Consider the following 16287-nt stretch of genomic DNA (forward strand, 5'->3'; position numbering starts at 1 on the left):
GCTTTTACGTAAAGCCATGAGAATACACTTAAAACTGTAAATCGAGTGTTACTATCATTATTAAATATAATAGTCCATGCCGTTAAATACGTAAGACTTTCGAAGACATGTTCATGGCACAGTTTAATAAAATGTCAATGATTCAGTCCCGTATTCCACAAATGGAAGATGAAACTGCCGGTTAAAGTCAAATGGCGGGGAAAGACGCTCTTTCTGACTCAGTCGCAAAGCCCTGAAGCCCCGCCCCCTGCCGGCTCGCTGTCCCCTGTTTATTGAAAGGTTATCAATATTACACATGTCCAAATTGCACCAAATTTGATTCGACACTGCCAAGTGTTAAGTAGATCAGATGCACGGTTGTTGAGATAATCAATGGACAGGCAGACAGACAGACAGAGATTCCTCCCTTTATAGTTAGAACGTTAGATATCGTGATAATTATCAACATCGATCAATATAAAAACACATTGTGATAGCATTTTTGGCCATATCGTCCAGCCCTTCTATAAATGCAGTACTTAAACCTTTGATTAATGTCAGCCTTGAGTAGAAACAACCTTTGAAACATTTCCTACATTTTTTGTTGATAAGGTAGCTGCTATTAGATCATGCATCTCGCCTACTGCTAATGATCTTTCTGTCTCCCCTGTGCCTACTGTTCCCACTCTGCCCACTTTAATGTCAGTTTGATCCTGTGTCCCTCCCTTGTCTACTGGAAATAGTTTCCCATTTGAAACCTACAACCTGCTCCCTTGATATTGTTCCCTCAAGCCTCCTTAAAGAGACCTTTGACAGTTTGGACCCTAGCATTCTATCGAATTTCTGTAGCTGTCCTGGTAGAGGTTTTGTTCCAAATTATTTTAAACACGCTGTGGTTCAGCCTCTCATCAAAAAGTCAGATCTTGGCCCCACAGTTCACTCTAATTTTAGACCAATTTCCAAATTACCTTTCCTTACAAAAGTTCTTGAAAAGGTTGCATTTCGCCAACTACAATTTTTCCTTGATGACAATGCATCCCTAGAAGTGCTCAGTCTGGTTTCAGAGCACGTTGAATCTGCCCTAAAAAGTTAAAAGTTACTGTGACTGATCGGTCACTTCCTAGAGTGGAACGGTGGAGGCAGATGGGCTCAGCAGCGCTTGGGCATGTGTTTATTGGCAGGAGAGTGTCGGTTGGCTTGGTTTAATCAAAACTACTCGCTGGCCAAAAGGGCATAGGGTAGCGCGTTACATGCGGCTCCTCTACGGCTGGCTCATGGACGGCTGCTAAGCCCTGTATGCCGATCCCTCACTGTAAGACAGACAACATTAAGAAAGCTCCCTGCCCAGAATCGGACCAATCAGTGCGGCCTGGGCGCTGATTGGTCCGCGTTTGTGTCCTTCATGTGGTGGAGCCACTGCAGCAGGGCATGGTCCGATTAGAGGCTGAAAGGGCGCCCCAGGAGGCAGACAGCAAGTGAGAGAGAAGTTATGGTTAAACAGGCACTAGATTCCCACAGATAAATTATTTCACTTTCACAAATGCCGTGCTGGCACTTCTCTGACCACTGGACCAGATCTGGAGCACCGTTTCCAATTAAATCAGACAAGGCGCTGGTTAGCTCTGAAAGTCAAGCACAAACCTCCTATAGTAGCTGGCCAGCCCAAAGAACCGCTCACCTCCTTCTTGGGTCTCGGCGTGTTTGCAACCGCAGCCGTTTTATCAAGATGGGGTCAGACCAGGCCTTCACTCAAGTGGTACCCCAGATACCTCCCTCTGCCCCACGGCACACTTCTTTGGGTTGACCGTGAGCCCCGCCTGCCTCAGACTCAAGCATGGCGCCCACATGCCGCATATGCCCCTCCGAGGTGTTGCTGTGAATGATTTCGTCATCTAGGTAGGCCGCGGCATATACGACATGTGAACGAAAGTCCCGGTCCATGAGACTCTGAAACGTAGCTGGGGCACTGAACAACCCAAAGGGAAATGTGTGAAGGTGGCACGACCCGAATTTTCCTTGGACTCCTGAGACAAGGGAATCTGCCATTAGCCCTTGGTTAAATCCAGTGTCGTGAAGAAAATAGCTGTACCTAGCCGGTCCAGAAGTTTGCCGACCCGTCGCATCGGGTAGGTGTTGAACTTTGACACCGCGTTCACCTTTCAGTAGTCAACACAGAACCCGACCTACCAATTGGGCTTACCCACGAGCACGATGGGGCTAGACCAGTCACCTGTAGACTTCATCACCCCCATGTCCAGCATGGCCTCTAATTCTGCGTTTATGTTCTTCTTGCATTTATGTTCGGGCAGGCGATATGGCCGAGAGCGCACCTTCATCCCCGGGGTCGTCTCCACATGGTGGTGTATGAGGGACGTGAGACCTGGCAGGGAAGAGAAAACCTCAGAGAAGCGGTGCCACATCCGCCCTTTGGTCTGGAGAGAGATGGTCACTAAACAGGGCTGCGGTACGTTCGGCCGCTTTTGGAACCTCCGGCACCAAGTCATCCCGCTTGCTGACTGGCCAGAGTCACGGACGCCACCCCCCTTCATTATTTTAAGAGGTTCAGGTGATAAATCTGCGTCACTCCCTGTGTGTCAGACCTCATAATCGACCTCTCCAACCGGCCGTGTAATGGCAAAAGGCTCTTGCAACTTTGCAAGCAATTTAGCCTTTACCTTGTCTCCCTATGCAAATTGTCGGAGCTGAGTCCCTCTGTCATATTAGCGCCAGCGATGTACCTGAGCCTGGAGCAAATTCTGCCGTGATAGCCGCCCCAGCGCGTGTAACTTCGCCCTCAGGTTCATAACAGACTGTATCTCATTCATTGTGGTGCTAGGCCCTTCCTCCCAGTTTTCCTTAATTAGGTCTAGCCCAGGGGTCTCCTGCCAAATAGGAGTTCAAAGGCAGAAAATCTTGTGGAGGACTAGGGAACCTCCCGCACTGCAAACAACAGGGGGTCCAACCACTTGTCCCAATTACGCTGTACGCTATCATTGTGAACAAACATCCAAAACATGTTCTGCAGCGTTTTATTAAAGCGCTCCACCAGACAGTCAGTCCTGGTTAGTCAGGATTTCCTTCAGAATCCTGACTGAGGAGACAACATGAAACAGCGCCTGTGCCACATTTTTGACCATAATACTGTGCAGGGGCAGTGCTTCGGGTACCGGATGGCATAATCCACTAGGACTAATACAAATTAATACCCGCAGGCACTGCGGCCTAACGGTCCAATGAGGTCCATACCAAGTCGTTCGAACAGGGCCTCGACTAGTGGAAGGGGCCTCAACAGTACTCTAGGTGTAGCCGCAGAGTTGACCAATTGACAGTCAGGACAAGCGGCACAGAGCTTGTGTATATCTGCCCAAATGCCCGGCCAATAGACATGGGTCATTATCAGCTGTAGCGTTTTATTGTGTCACATGACCGGCCATCAGGTTAAAGTGAGCCACCTGGAAGAGCATTTTCTGATGGATAACAGGTCGGGACCAACCACTGGCCAGTGGGACCGAGGAAGATCCCACTTGGGATGCTCCGCTTGGGATGCAGCTGCCGCCGACCCCTCCGCATCACCATGCACCACGCAACACTAACATCTCTCTACTAGCCGTGAGTGCACTCCCCCAGCTTCCCTCATTAACGCGTCGAACCCTGGCCAATCTGTGCCCAAAATCATGTGTGTGCGACAGGCGGGAACTAACTGCGGCCTTCACCGTATGCCTTTTCCCCTTGTGACGAATTTCGAGCTGGTCCATTGGATACGTGTGGATATCCCCATGCACACCCCCTTGTAGCCTTACCGGTACATTGTAGGCTCCTTCCCAACCGGGGGAGGGGTCCCGCGGGCTGGCGACCTGAAAAGCCTGGCCGACCTCCATCAGTGGGCAGTCCCTGTGCTTGTGGCTGGGCCGCCTGCAGTGCCAGCCCCCCTGCCCAGACGGTCAGCTCCTGGAGAGAGAAAACGGACACGGTGGGTTGCCATCTCCCCTCCGTCACATCGACAGGAAGGGGACCGGGGATGGAGAGAGGGGTCCCTCTAGGGGCGTCCCTATGTCTGGCTGGGGCGTCCTGGGCGCTGGTACTGGTCGGGGCCCCGCTGCTCAACACCCCTTTGTCCAACACAGCGGTCTGCCAAATGGCATTTCTTTCCGTCTTTACACCGATGATACCCAGCTGCACCTCCCCTCGCAACTAAAAAGGAAATGCTCTCTGAAACCCTTGTTCGACTGCCTTGAAGACATAAAATCCTGGATGTCCAAAAATGTTCTTATGTTACTGACAATAGAACTGAGAACCTCGTTCTATTTTACCGCCCCAACAACATTAATGATATCTGGCCCCACTGGCCGTGAGGCCAGAGCCACCATCCACTTGCAGAGTTTTATCACCGCAGGGAATCATTCGCACCCCTCCTGCCCCGCAGACCCTGGTCTGGTGAAGTGTTCTTTGGTGTAGGATTGGTGTGCGAGTGTATGTGTTCTAGGCTAATACGAGTGGGATTAAAATTTCTTGGACTGACGAGAAGCACGTAGTGGTAGGGACGTGACGGGCAAGATAGCAGCCGCCTGCACATCCCCAACCACATAGCTCGCACCCCACCCCCCCGCAAGCCCTAGGCCTATTGTGTGGTGTATGTACTGAGTATGAGTTTTGGCACTGGGAGAGATAGGCGAAGTGCAACCAGATCATCGCAGGGGTGCAGCAGGCCAGAGAGCGGACACCCCCCGGACCCGACCACGGCATAACAGAACCACCTCCCGTCCCCGGAGGCACCCAACCTACAGCGACTAGCCACGGCGCAGAGCTGCCCGCCATGCGCCTCCGCCATGCCGGGCAGCTCCGCACCCCCATCAGGCCCCTGGTCAGCCCCAAGCCGCTGTGCATGCGGACCACAGAGCAGAGAGCGGCAGACGGACCCCCCGCCCACTGCCCGTCCCCCCCAGAGACGAGAGCCCGGCACACCGTGGTGCCAGAGGACAGGTACCCAGGCAGCCTGGTGCGAGGACCGGAGTCCGCCCCACACCAAAGGAGACCACATGGTGAGCCCCGCGCTAAGCACACCCCGCCAGGCTCAGGTCCCTGCCCGGGTCACAGGACCAGACGGAACACCTAACCACCACCAGCCAAGCCGCCCACCACCCCACCCACAGGGCAGACGACCCCAGCGGCGTGCCGACCTGCTGACCACGGGGCCATGACCCGAGCCCGCAACCCGCACCCCCTGCCCCTAACCTGAGCCCCAAACCAACAATTACGCCTCAAACAAACACAAGGACGGCATCCGCAGGCACCCCCCAGGATGAGTGTGGCTGTACACCTGTGGCTCGTTGGTTGGTTAAACGAGCAACAGGTAAAACCTCCTATCCCCACACCACACCCATGAATATCTGATTTAGGACCACATATCAAAGTGTACTAATTCCCCATTGAAAAGATCAGATTCCATGTAATTTGCGCTGTTCACACCGTCATGAAAAAAAACAGATCTGAATCACATATGAGCAAAAAATTTGGATTTGGGCGACTTTTTAAACATGTTCATGTTTGTTCTCTTCATGTTTATCTGAAGTATTCTGTATCCTTCTTTGTTTACACTCGTTTTGCCATCTTACCTGGAGTTTGAACGTAGCCTTAGATCCTCTGACCAGATGCTTCTTACTGTCCCATGAACCCGGTTGAAGTAAAAGGGTGATGGTGCATTTTCTGCTCCCGCCCCAAAGCTGTGGAATAGCCTGCGTTTCCCTCTGAGCTCTGCCCCTTCTTTGGACACTTTTCAATCAGGACGAAAAACATACAGTACCTCTCCTCCCTGGCCTTTGAATGTTTTTAAAATCGCTCAGAGTATCCTGCACGTCTTTTTATCTTCTGTTGTCTCTGTAATTGTCTGTCCGTTATATTGTATGCTGTTTAACTCACATGCGGTACAGCACTTTGGTCAGGTGTGGTTGTTTTTAAATGTGCTTTATAATAACATTGACTTTACTTGAACCACAAATAAATGGAATAACGCAGTAACACTCACAGTTTAGTGTTGTACCTACACTAGGTTCTGCTGTGTTGTTCTAGTTCTATTGTAATGTTGATGTGTGTGTCATTGCTGGGATTATAGTTTCTTAACAGTGGTTGGTTTTAAGTATAATGACAAATGAACCTGAACCTGAAGGTGACTCTCTTCTTCCTCATCTCTTTTTACTTTCAGTTGAATGACTTTTGTTTCCTCCTCCGTTAGGAAAGCGACAGTTTGTGGTGGGACGCCTTCGCCACCGAGTTCTTCGAGGAGGACGCCACCCTCACGCTGTCCTTCTGTCTGGAAGACGGACCAAAGAGATACAGTAAGACTCCCACAATGCACCGGGCCGCGTGCTCAGCTTTTTAATAATTTATTGATAGATTTGTGGTTCGTGGTCCAAATGATGAAATACTTTGCTCAAGCATGTATTACTGACGAAATACTTCACAATTACTGCTCTGCGTCGAGGTCTTTTCAGTGTTTGGAACAGTATGTACTTTGCATAAAGTATTATCTCTGAATTAAATAAGCAATATCAGGACTGGGCGATATGGTCGAAGTATCGTATCGTTATGTCTTTAATGCTGTGGAATTGAAGTCAGCATAGTCATGGAAATGCAATATTATTAATACAGATACTCCTGACTTAGTGACCGAGTTCTGTTCCTAGCACCAGGTCATTAAGCCAATTGGTCGATAAGTGAGGACCTGTGTTATTTTACAGTAAGGGGGTGTGGCTGGTGTATATAGTGTATATAGTTTATATAGTGTATAAAGTATACTGTATATAGTGTATACAGTGTACATAGTATACTGTGTATGGTGTATATATAGTGTATATAGTGTATATAATGTATATGGTGTATATATTGTATATAGTATATATAGTGTTATTTCACGGTAAGGGGCCGTGGCGATTGCGAATGCTAGTGTAGTGAATACTGACAGACTGTGGGAACAAGACTGAGACTGAGAACATTGATGAGATGAGATGTATACATGTATATAGTGTATATAGTATATATAGTGTTTATACTATATATTGTGTATATAGTATATAACGTGTATATAGTATATATAGTCTATATAGTCTATATAGTGTGTGTATATAGTATATAAAGTGTATATAGTATATATAGTATACAGTGTATATAGTGTATATAGTATATATAGTGTTTATACCTTATTTTGTGTATATAGTATATAAAGTGTATATAGTATATATAGTCTATATAGTCTATATAGTGTGTGTATATAGTATATAAAGTGTATATAGTGTATATAGTATACAGTGTATATAGTGTATATAGTATATATAGTGTACATAGTAGATAAAGGGTGATGAGTTGAGATGCTTGGTATTGAATACAGTGTACAATACAGACTAGTCAGAGAGCTGGTTTTTAAACAGGTAGGTTGATAAGTGAGGAGTACCTGTACTGCAAATCAACATCAGTACTGTCATTTTGTTTGGCATTGGTTAAGGTGTCTTAAAAAATAAGCATTAAGGTACTGTACAATACTGAAACAGATATTACTGTTATACAACATGGCAGACAGAATTAAGTATGACTTTAACAACTTCTTAATCATCCTTAAACAAAATATCAATACTGTTATTTTGATACAGTATTGGAAAATTCAAATGTATTTACATCATATTATATATAATAAAACCAGCTACAATGGATAGTGATCCAGTTTTCAAATATATACAATCTACTTTCAAAATACACAGTATTGTATATTGTATAGTATTGGTACAGTCCACCAATATATGATACCAGTACTGGTCATCAGTTCACCTCTCCTCAACACAAAGAAAAATCTGTTAAGTCGAATGTGGAGTTAGAATTTAAAAAGTATTGATATCAAATTAGACAGTAAGGAGCAGAGTGACTTAGAGGAGATGTTCTGCTCGGTGCTGCTCTCACCTCCTTTAGCACCATCAGCGAGGGGACGTCCTCCACACCCCACAAGAGATAAGACACTCCTGTGTGCGTGCGTGGGAGAGCGGGTGAAGAGGGAGAGGGAGACCCAGAAAGACAGATGGACAAAGAAACATCGATAGAAAGACAGCGGCCGTTTATCAATATCACCACTGTCTGTACTTAAGATAATACTTCATTAATCCCAGTGGGAATTCAGGATCTTGCGTCCGCCAACTGGCTTCACGTGCTCTGAAATGCCAGGATGAGTTTTCTCACTGGTTTTGCTCTGGGCATCCCAGTGACCCTCTCCTGCTGCTCCGTAGCTGAAGTCCACCCCCACAGTGTCCTGCAGGTTTCCCTTAAGGAGGCAACTTGTAGTCGGACCACAATTTGCAACATCTCCACGACCCAAACCCTTCACCACAACCTGCTGCCTAAGCCTGAAGTGAACTGACCCAACTCTGACTCCAGCCAGACTCCTAAACCTGAACGTAACCGTCTCTAACAAACACCTCCACCCAACCGTCCTTAACCTCATTCCGAAACTCAACCGTCAGAACCACGACGCCGAGCCCCGACCAACAGCACCGTTCCCAACCTTCCGCACGCCGGCGTCGCGGGCGGCAGAAGGTCTGTTTCCATAGCAACGTGAATTCCGGTGGATGGGGACGAGTCTCGCGAGGGGTTCCGCGCGGCGCTGGGGTTTCCCCTGGAGCCCGCGCTCGCCGTGAGCCACGCAGCGCCCGGAGGAACAGCCTCCAACTCTCAGAGGCGGGTGGACAGGACGGCTGCGTGGGGCTGGAGGGCGCGGCTCCCCATCTTCAGAGGAACTGAAAAGAGGAATAATACCTTCACATTTTGATGCATGGAAGCCACATTGCACAGAAACTGCGGGTGTTTTAAACAGGCCTCTCATAAGTGACCACTAATCGGGGTTTTACCGTCCCTGACAAACAAATGAACACAATAAAAATAGAAAGAATCTCCCGGAGTGAAGACAACTCGAAGGGAATCGAAACACTGCCACATTCAGCGCTAACAGCTCTGAGTCCTTGTTTTGAGGAGGACGGGAGCAGAGCCGTCGCCACCCCCCCCCCCCCCCCCCGATCGCAGTTATTTGAGCAGATCCATTGAGTTTGACCATTTAGTGAAATCATTCCCTTCCACAGTCATATCCGTCCAAATTGAGAATGTCAGAAAAATGAACTGAATCTTTATGCCCAGTGGCTCCCTGCCTTCACTTTGCAAGTTTTACTTCATGCTACTGTAATAGTGGCATCAAATGAAGTCAATGAAAAAGACAATTCTATTGTTGATTCCATTTATTTCCATTTAAATTATTGTCAACTAATATGTCATGATGCTGACAGCCCTGTGTACTCTACATACTTACTGATACTAGGACGGATCAGACGCATACCCAGAGGAAGGAGCTCAGGTGTATTTGAGAAAGGGAGAGCGTTTCATATCTAAATAGAAGATCAAATATTTGTATCTCTAATGATCTTAACTAAAATACAAATCAGATTTGAGATGTTATTAAATAGTTATTCTAATCGCGTGTTGATGATGAAGCGTCCGCTCACTTATTGTTGAAATGTATTTGGATTGTTTTCGAACCCGCGTTACGTAGAAACACGTTAATTACATCATGTGGAGGAAGAACTTGAAAAGCTGGGTTTTTTTTCGCTCCGTCTTGTTTTTTCAGCCGGAGCTGAATGACTTGTTTTTTTTAATGAGGCTCATCTCTGCCGCTCATTGTCTTTTTATTGAGCGTGTCGGTCGGAGGATGGACGGAGCGACGGAGGAGTGCGCCGCCTGTTTTCGCGATGAATTCCCCTTTGTCTCACTTCCCGTCGTTCCCCACATGGCTGCTGTCTCTGCACCACACGACCACACAGCACCGTCACCGCCGCCCCCTCAAAATGACCCTTCCTTCTCATAGACATAACTGCTGCCATAGTATGAAGTTATAACAGTGTAATAACACACAGCACCGCATGAAGACAACACACCCGCCCACGCCGACAGTGTGGATGAGCAGTTCATGTGCATCAACATGGGAGTGTGGAATGTCAACATTTTACAAAACCATGGGCTCAAAAAAACACAAAACGACCTGAAACAACACGACAACAAACTAACGTTGGCAGCGTCTCCCAGGTGACCAGCGACAGCGATTTAATCATGAATTTTATATGTCAGCAAATAATTATAATGACTTTACTTTCATGGAATGAAGAAGGATGTTGGCCTAGTGTGCATGTGTGTATCAGTGTGTTCGTGTGTGTGTATCAGTGTGTTAGTGTGTGTGTATCCGTGTGTTAGTGTGTGTGTATCAGTGTGTTAGTGTGTGTGTATCAGTGTGTTAGTGTGTGTGTATCAGTGTGTGTGTTAACGTGTTTTAGTGTGTGTGTAAGAGTGTGTTTATGTGTGTGTATGAGTGTGTTAATGTGTGTGTATGAGTTTGTAATGTTTGTGTATGAGTGTGTTAATGTGTGTGTATGAGTGTGTTAATGTGTGTTAATGTGTGTTAATGTGTGTGTATGAGTGTGTTAATGAGTGTGTTAATGTGTGTTAATGAGTGTGTTAATGTGTGTTTTAATATGTTTGTTAATGTGTGTGTATGAGTGTGTTAATGTGTGTGTATCAGTGTGTGTGTTAATGTGTGTTAGTGTGTGTGTATGAGTGTGTTAATATGTTTGTTTATGTGTGTGTATGAGTGTGTTAGTGTGTGTGTATCAGAGTGTGTGTTAATGTGTTTTAGTGTGTGTGTATGAGTGTGTTAATGTGTGTGTATGAGTGTGTTAATGTGTGTATCAGTGTGTTAGTGTGTGTATCAGTGTGTGTGTTTATGTGTGTTAGTGTGTGTGTATGAGTGTGTTAATGTGTGTGTATGAGTGTGTTAATGTGTGTGTATGAGTTTTTAATGTTTGTGTATGAGTGTGTTAATGTGTGTTAATGAGTATGTTAATGAGTGTGTATGAGTGTGTTAATGTGTGTGTATGAGTGTGTTAATGTGTGTGTTAATGTGTGTTAATGAGTGTGTTAATGTGTGTTGATGTGTGTGTATGAGTGTGTTAATGTGTTTAATGTGTGTGTTTGAGTGTGTTAATGTGTGTGTATGAGTGTGTTAATGTGTGTGTTGATGTGTGTGTATGAGTGTGTTAACATGTGTGTTAATGTGTGTGTTTGAGTGTGTTAACGTGTGTTAATGTGTGTGTTAATGTGTGTTAGTTTGTGTGTATGAGTGTGTTAATATGTTTGTTAATGTGTGTGTATGAGTGTGTTAATGTGTGTGTATCAGTGTGTGTGTTAATGTGTGTTAGTGTGTGTGTATGAGTGTGTTAATATGTTTGTTTATGTGTGTGTATGAGTGTGTTAGTGTGTGTGTATCAGAGTGTGTGTTAATGTGTTTTAGTGTGTGTGTATGAGTGTGTTAATGTGTGTGTATGAGTGTGTTAATGTGTGTGTATGAGTTTTTAATGTGTGTGTATGAGTGTGTTAATGTGTGTGTTAATGTGTGTTGATGTGTGTGTATGAGTGTGTTAACGTGTGTGTTAATGTGTGTGTTTGAGTGTGTTAATGTGTGTGTTTGAGTGTGTTAACGTGTGTGTTAATGTGTGTGTTAATGTGTGTAATTGTGTGTGTTTGAGTGTGTTAATGTGTGTGTTAATGTGTGTTAATGTGTGTGTTAATGTGTGTGTTTGAGTGTGTTAATGTGTGTGTTAATGTGTGTTAATGTGTGTGTTTGAGTGTGTTAGATTCAAGATTCAAGATTCAAGATTTTTATTTGTCACATACATATACATACTTCCATACATATATGCAGTGAAATGTAATGCAACGCACCCGGTGATAGCACACAATAAGTCCTAGGAAAAAGTACAAAAATAAAATAAAATAAAAAGTAGAAAATTCCTTTCTAATAGACCGACTAACTGACTCCTAAAACGTAATACAGTAAGTGGAATACTTATAGAATAAGATAAAAATATATAGAATAAAATACAATAAAAAATAAATTGAAATAAAATGGAATAGATAGAAGGAATATGCCTATGTATATACAGATATGTGCATTTAAAGTGGCATGTGAATTAAAGTGGCATGTGAATGTGAATAGTGTGAGGTAGTGTTTGGGATAATACAGCACAGTATACAACAGTACGGCGCAGCAATACGGCATCACGAACAACCCTGAACAGTGAGACAGTATGCAGTACAGTATGCGGTACAGTATGCTACATACAGTACAGTAGGTAGTGGAGCCTAGTGCATGGCTCAGTTAGGACCCCTGGTGAGGTCAGCGTTGACAGTTCTGATGGCTTGAGGGAAGAAACTCCGTCTCAGTCTCTCTGTTCTCGCTGTGTGACTGCGGAGGCGCTTGCCTGACGCAGCAGCTGGAACAGTCCGTTATTGGGGTGATGAGGATCCTTCATGATCCTACGGGCTCTGCTACTACACCTCCTGGTGTATAACTCCTGCAAGGGGGGGAGGGTAGTTCCAGTGATACGTTCAGCTGAACGCACCACCCTCTGCAGGGCCCGCCTGTCCTGGGCAGTACAGCTCCCAAACCAGGCAGTGATGTTGCCTGTCAGGATGCTCTCCACTGCTCCAGAGTAGAAGGACTTGAGGATCCTCACGAGACCCGGAATTTCCTCAGCTGCCTGAGGTGGTAGAGACGCTGCCTCGCCTTTCTCACCAGAGTGTCTGTGTGAACAGTCCATGTTAAGTCCTCTGTGATGTGGACTCCCAGATATCTGAAGCTGCTCACCCTGTCGACAGAAGTCCCATTAATCCACAAGGGCGCGTGCGTCCTCGATTGTGATCCACGCCTAAAGTCCACAATCAGCTCCTTGGTTTTGCTGACGTTCAGGTGGAGGCTGTTGTCCTGGCACCAGAGTGACAGGTCAGCCACCTCCTCGCGGTAGGCCTTCTCATCGCAGTCGGGATCAGGCCCACGACCACGGTGTCGTCAGCAAACTTGATGATGGTGTTGGAGCTGGACCTGGCCACACAGTCGTGTGTGTACAGGGAGTACAGTAGGGGGCTGAGGACGCAGCCCTGGGGGGATCCTGTGTTGAGGGTGAGGGAGCTTACATGTACTTCCCCACCTTGACCACCTGGGGGCGGCCTGTGAGGAAGTCCAGGATCCAGGTGCACAGCGGACCATTCAATCCTAGCTCCATCAGCTTGACAGCCAGTCTGGTGGGAACTATGGTGTTGAAAGCTGAACTATAATCAATGAACAGCATTCTCACATAGGCCCCCTTCTGGCCATCCAGGTGCGTGAGCGTGGTGTGCAGTACCTGGGAGACCGCGTCATCCGTGGATCTGTTCTGCCGGTACGCGAACTGCAACGGGTCCAAGGTGCGGGGGAGGGAGGCGCAGATGTAATCCTTAATCAGCCTCTCGAAACACTTCATGACCACCGAGGTGAGGGCCACCGGACGGTAGTCATTCAGGCAGGTTGGAGAGGCGATCTTCGGGACAGGAACGACGGTGGACCTCTTGAAGCAGGATGGGACCACTGATTCAGCCAGGGAGATGTTGAATATTGTGGTGAACACCGGAGCTAGCTGGTTAGCACAGGTCTTCAGTACTCGCCCAGATATGCCATCTGGACCCGCAGCTTTCCTGGTGTTCACCCGCATCAAAGCCCTCCTGACCTCGTGCACGGACACTGAGAGTGCGCGCTCGTCCCCAGCGGTGTAACTCCAATTAGCCGGCGAGTTAGCGGTGTTGCTGCCAGACTCGAACCGCGCATAAAAGGAGTTCAGTTGGTTGGCCAGGGAGGCGTCCACACTCGTGGCTGGGGAGGAGCTGCTCTTGTAGTTTGTTATTGTTCGCAGCCCCTCCCACAAGCGTCTTGTGTCCCCCCGCTCCATCTGCAGCTCCACGGTGTCTCTGTACGTCCGTTTGGCGTCCCTCACCGCCCTCCGCAGATTGTACGACGCCGCTTTGTAATTGTCCAATGTAATGTGTGTGTTAATGTGTGTGTATGAGTATGTTAATGTGTGTGTATGAGTGTGTAAGTGTGTGTGTTTGAGTGTGTTAGTGTGTGTGTATGAGTGTGTTAATGTGTGTGTATGGGTGTGTTAATGTGTGTGTATGAGTATGTTAATGTGTGTGTATGAGTGTGTTAGTGTGTGTTTGAGTGTGTTAGTGTGTGTGTTTGAGTGTGTTAATGTGTGTGTTTGAGTGTGTTAATGTGTGTGTATGAGTGTGTTAATGTGTGTGTATGAGTGTGTTAATGTGTGTGTTAATGTGTGTTAATGTGTGTGTTAATGTGTGTGTTAATGTGTGTTAATGTGTGTGTTTGAGTGTGTTAATGTGTGTGTTAATGTGTGTTAATGTGTGTGTTAATGTGTGTGTTTGAGTGTGTTAATGTGTGTGTTAATGTGTGTTAATGTGTGTGTTTGAGTGTGTTAATGTGTGTGTTTGAGTGTGTTAATGTGTGTGTTAATGTGTTAATGTGTGTGTTTGAGTGTGTTAATGTGTGTGTTTGAGTGTGTTAATGTGTGTGTATGAGTGTGTTAATGTGTGTGTATGGGTGTGTTAATGTGTGTGTATGAGTATGTTAATGTGTGTGTATGAGTGTGTTAGTGTGTGTGTTTGAGTGTGTTAGTGTGTGTGTTTGAGTGTGTTAATGTGTGTGTATGAGTGTGTTAATGTGTGTGTATGGGTGTGTTAATGTGTGTGTTTGAGTGTGTTAATGTGTGTGTATGAGTGTGTTAATGTGTGTGTTTGAGTGTGTTAATGTGTGTGTATGGGTGTGTTAATGTGTGTGTTTGAGTGTGTTAATGTGTGTGTATGAGTGTGTTAATGTGTGTGTTTGAGTGTGTTAATGTGTGTGTATGGGTGTGTTAATGTGTGTGTATGAGTGTGTTAATGTGTGTGTTAATGTGTGTTAATGTGTGTGTATGAGTGTGGTAACGTGTGTGTTAATGTGTGTGTTAATGTGTGTGTTTGAGTGTGTTAATGTGTGTGTTTGAGTGTGTTAATGTGTGTGTTTGAGTGTGTTAATGTGTGTGTTTGAGTGCGTTAATGTGTGTGTTTGAGTGTGTTAATGTGTGTGTTTGAGTGTGTTAATGTGTGTGTTTGAGTGTGTTAATGTGTGTGTTTGAGTGTGTTAATGTGTGTGTTTGAGTGTGTTAATGTGTGTGTTTGAGTGTGTTAATGTGGGCGTGTTCTGCAGCGAGTGCACGTTTGCTTCCTGGTGGAGCCTGAACCTCTGTTGCTTCGCTCCAATTATAGTTTTTTTTTGTTTTTTTTGTTGTTTTTTTCCCTACACAGAATATTCAATTAGCCTCCGTTAATTATTTCCCGCCCGTCTCAGCCCTGAACGTTCCTCGCTTCGCCCGGCGATCCGAGAGGAGGGTGATGAAAGACTCTGCATGACGCAAGTGGAGAGCAAGACTTTAGACTTTAGAAGAATCCCAAAAAAGCAGAGAGGAGTCGGAGCGTCGGGACGGCCGGCGCAGCGAGGCCACGGCGCTCAGAACCCGATCTGAGGTGACCACCGCTGCCAACCAGAGTCAACACACAAGATACAGACAAATATGAAAGAGAGGAAACATGAAAACATTTAAAAGCAGATGGAGCGATGCAGCACAGCTGGATGGACAGACAGAAAGATAGATGGGTTGATGATGGATGGATGATGGATGGATGATGGGTATATGATGGATGGATGATGGGTGGATGACAGGTGTATGATGGGTGTATGATGGGTGGATGATGGATGGATGATGGATGGATGATGGGTGGATGATGGGTGGATGATGGGTGTATACATTTACATTACATTACATTGATCAGACGCTTTTATCCAAAGCCACTTACAATTATTCAAACAGCTACGGATGCAGCCATCAGGAGCAATTAGGGGTTAAGTGTCTTGCTCAAGGACACTACAGCATGCTAGCAGGAGGAGCCTGGGATCCAACCAGCAACCTTTACATCACTAGACCACCAGCTCTACCTCCTGAGCTACCATCCCCTATGGGTGTATGATGGGTGTATGATGGGTGTATGATGGGTGGATGATGGGTGGATGATGGGTGTATGATGGGTATATGATGGACGGATGATGGGTGTATGATGGGTGGATGATGGGTGTATGTGGGTGTATGATGGGTGGATGATGGGTGGATGATGGGTGTATGATGGGTTTATGATGGACGGATGATGGGTGTATGATGGGTGGATGATGGGTGTATGATGGGTGTATGATGGGTGGATGATGGGTGGATAATGGGTGTATGATGGATGGATGATGGGTGTATGACGGGTGTATGATGGGTGTATGATGGGTGTATGATGGGTGGATGATGGGTGGATGATGGGTGGATGATGGGTGGA

At 46.3% G+C, this 16287-nt stretch overlaps 1 protein-coding gene across 4 annotated transcripts in view; it reads left to right on the plus strand.

The window, feature by feature from the left end:
* ldb2a (LIM domain binding 2a) overlaps nt 1–16287 on the plus strand; it is an 88708-nt gene that overhangs the window by 18511 nt on the left and 53910 nt on the right. For all 4 annotated transcript variants that reach the window (XM_080008735.1, XM_080008736.1, XM_080008733.1 and 1 more), the window contains exon 2: nt 6209–6311. In XM_080008735.1, coding sequence (XP_079864861.1) covers nt 6209–6311 — 103 coding nt within the window. The remainder of the gene's footprint in view (nt 1–6208; nt 6312–16287) is intronic.

Source organism: Zeus faber, assembly GCF_960531495.2.
Source record: "Zeus faber genome assembly, chromosome: 10".
NCBI lineage: Eukaryota > Metazoa > Chordata > Actinopteri > Zeiformes > Zeidae > Zeus > Zeus faber.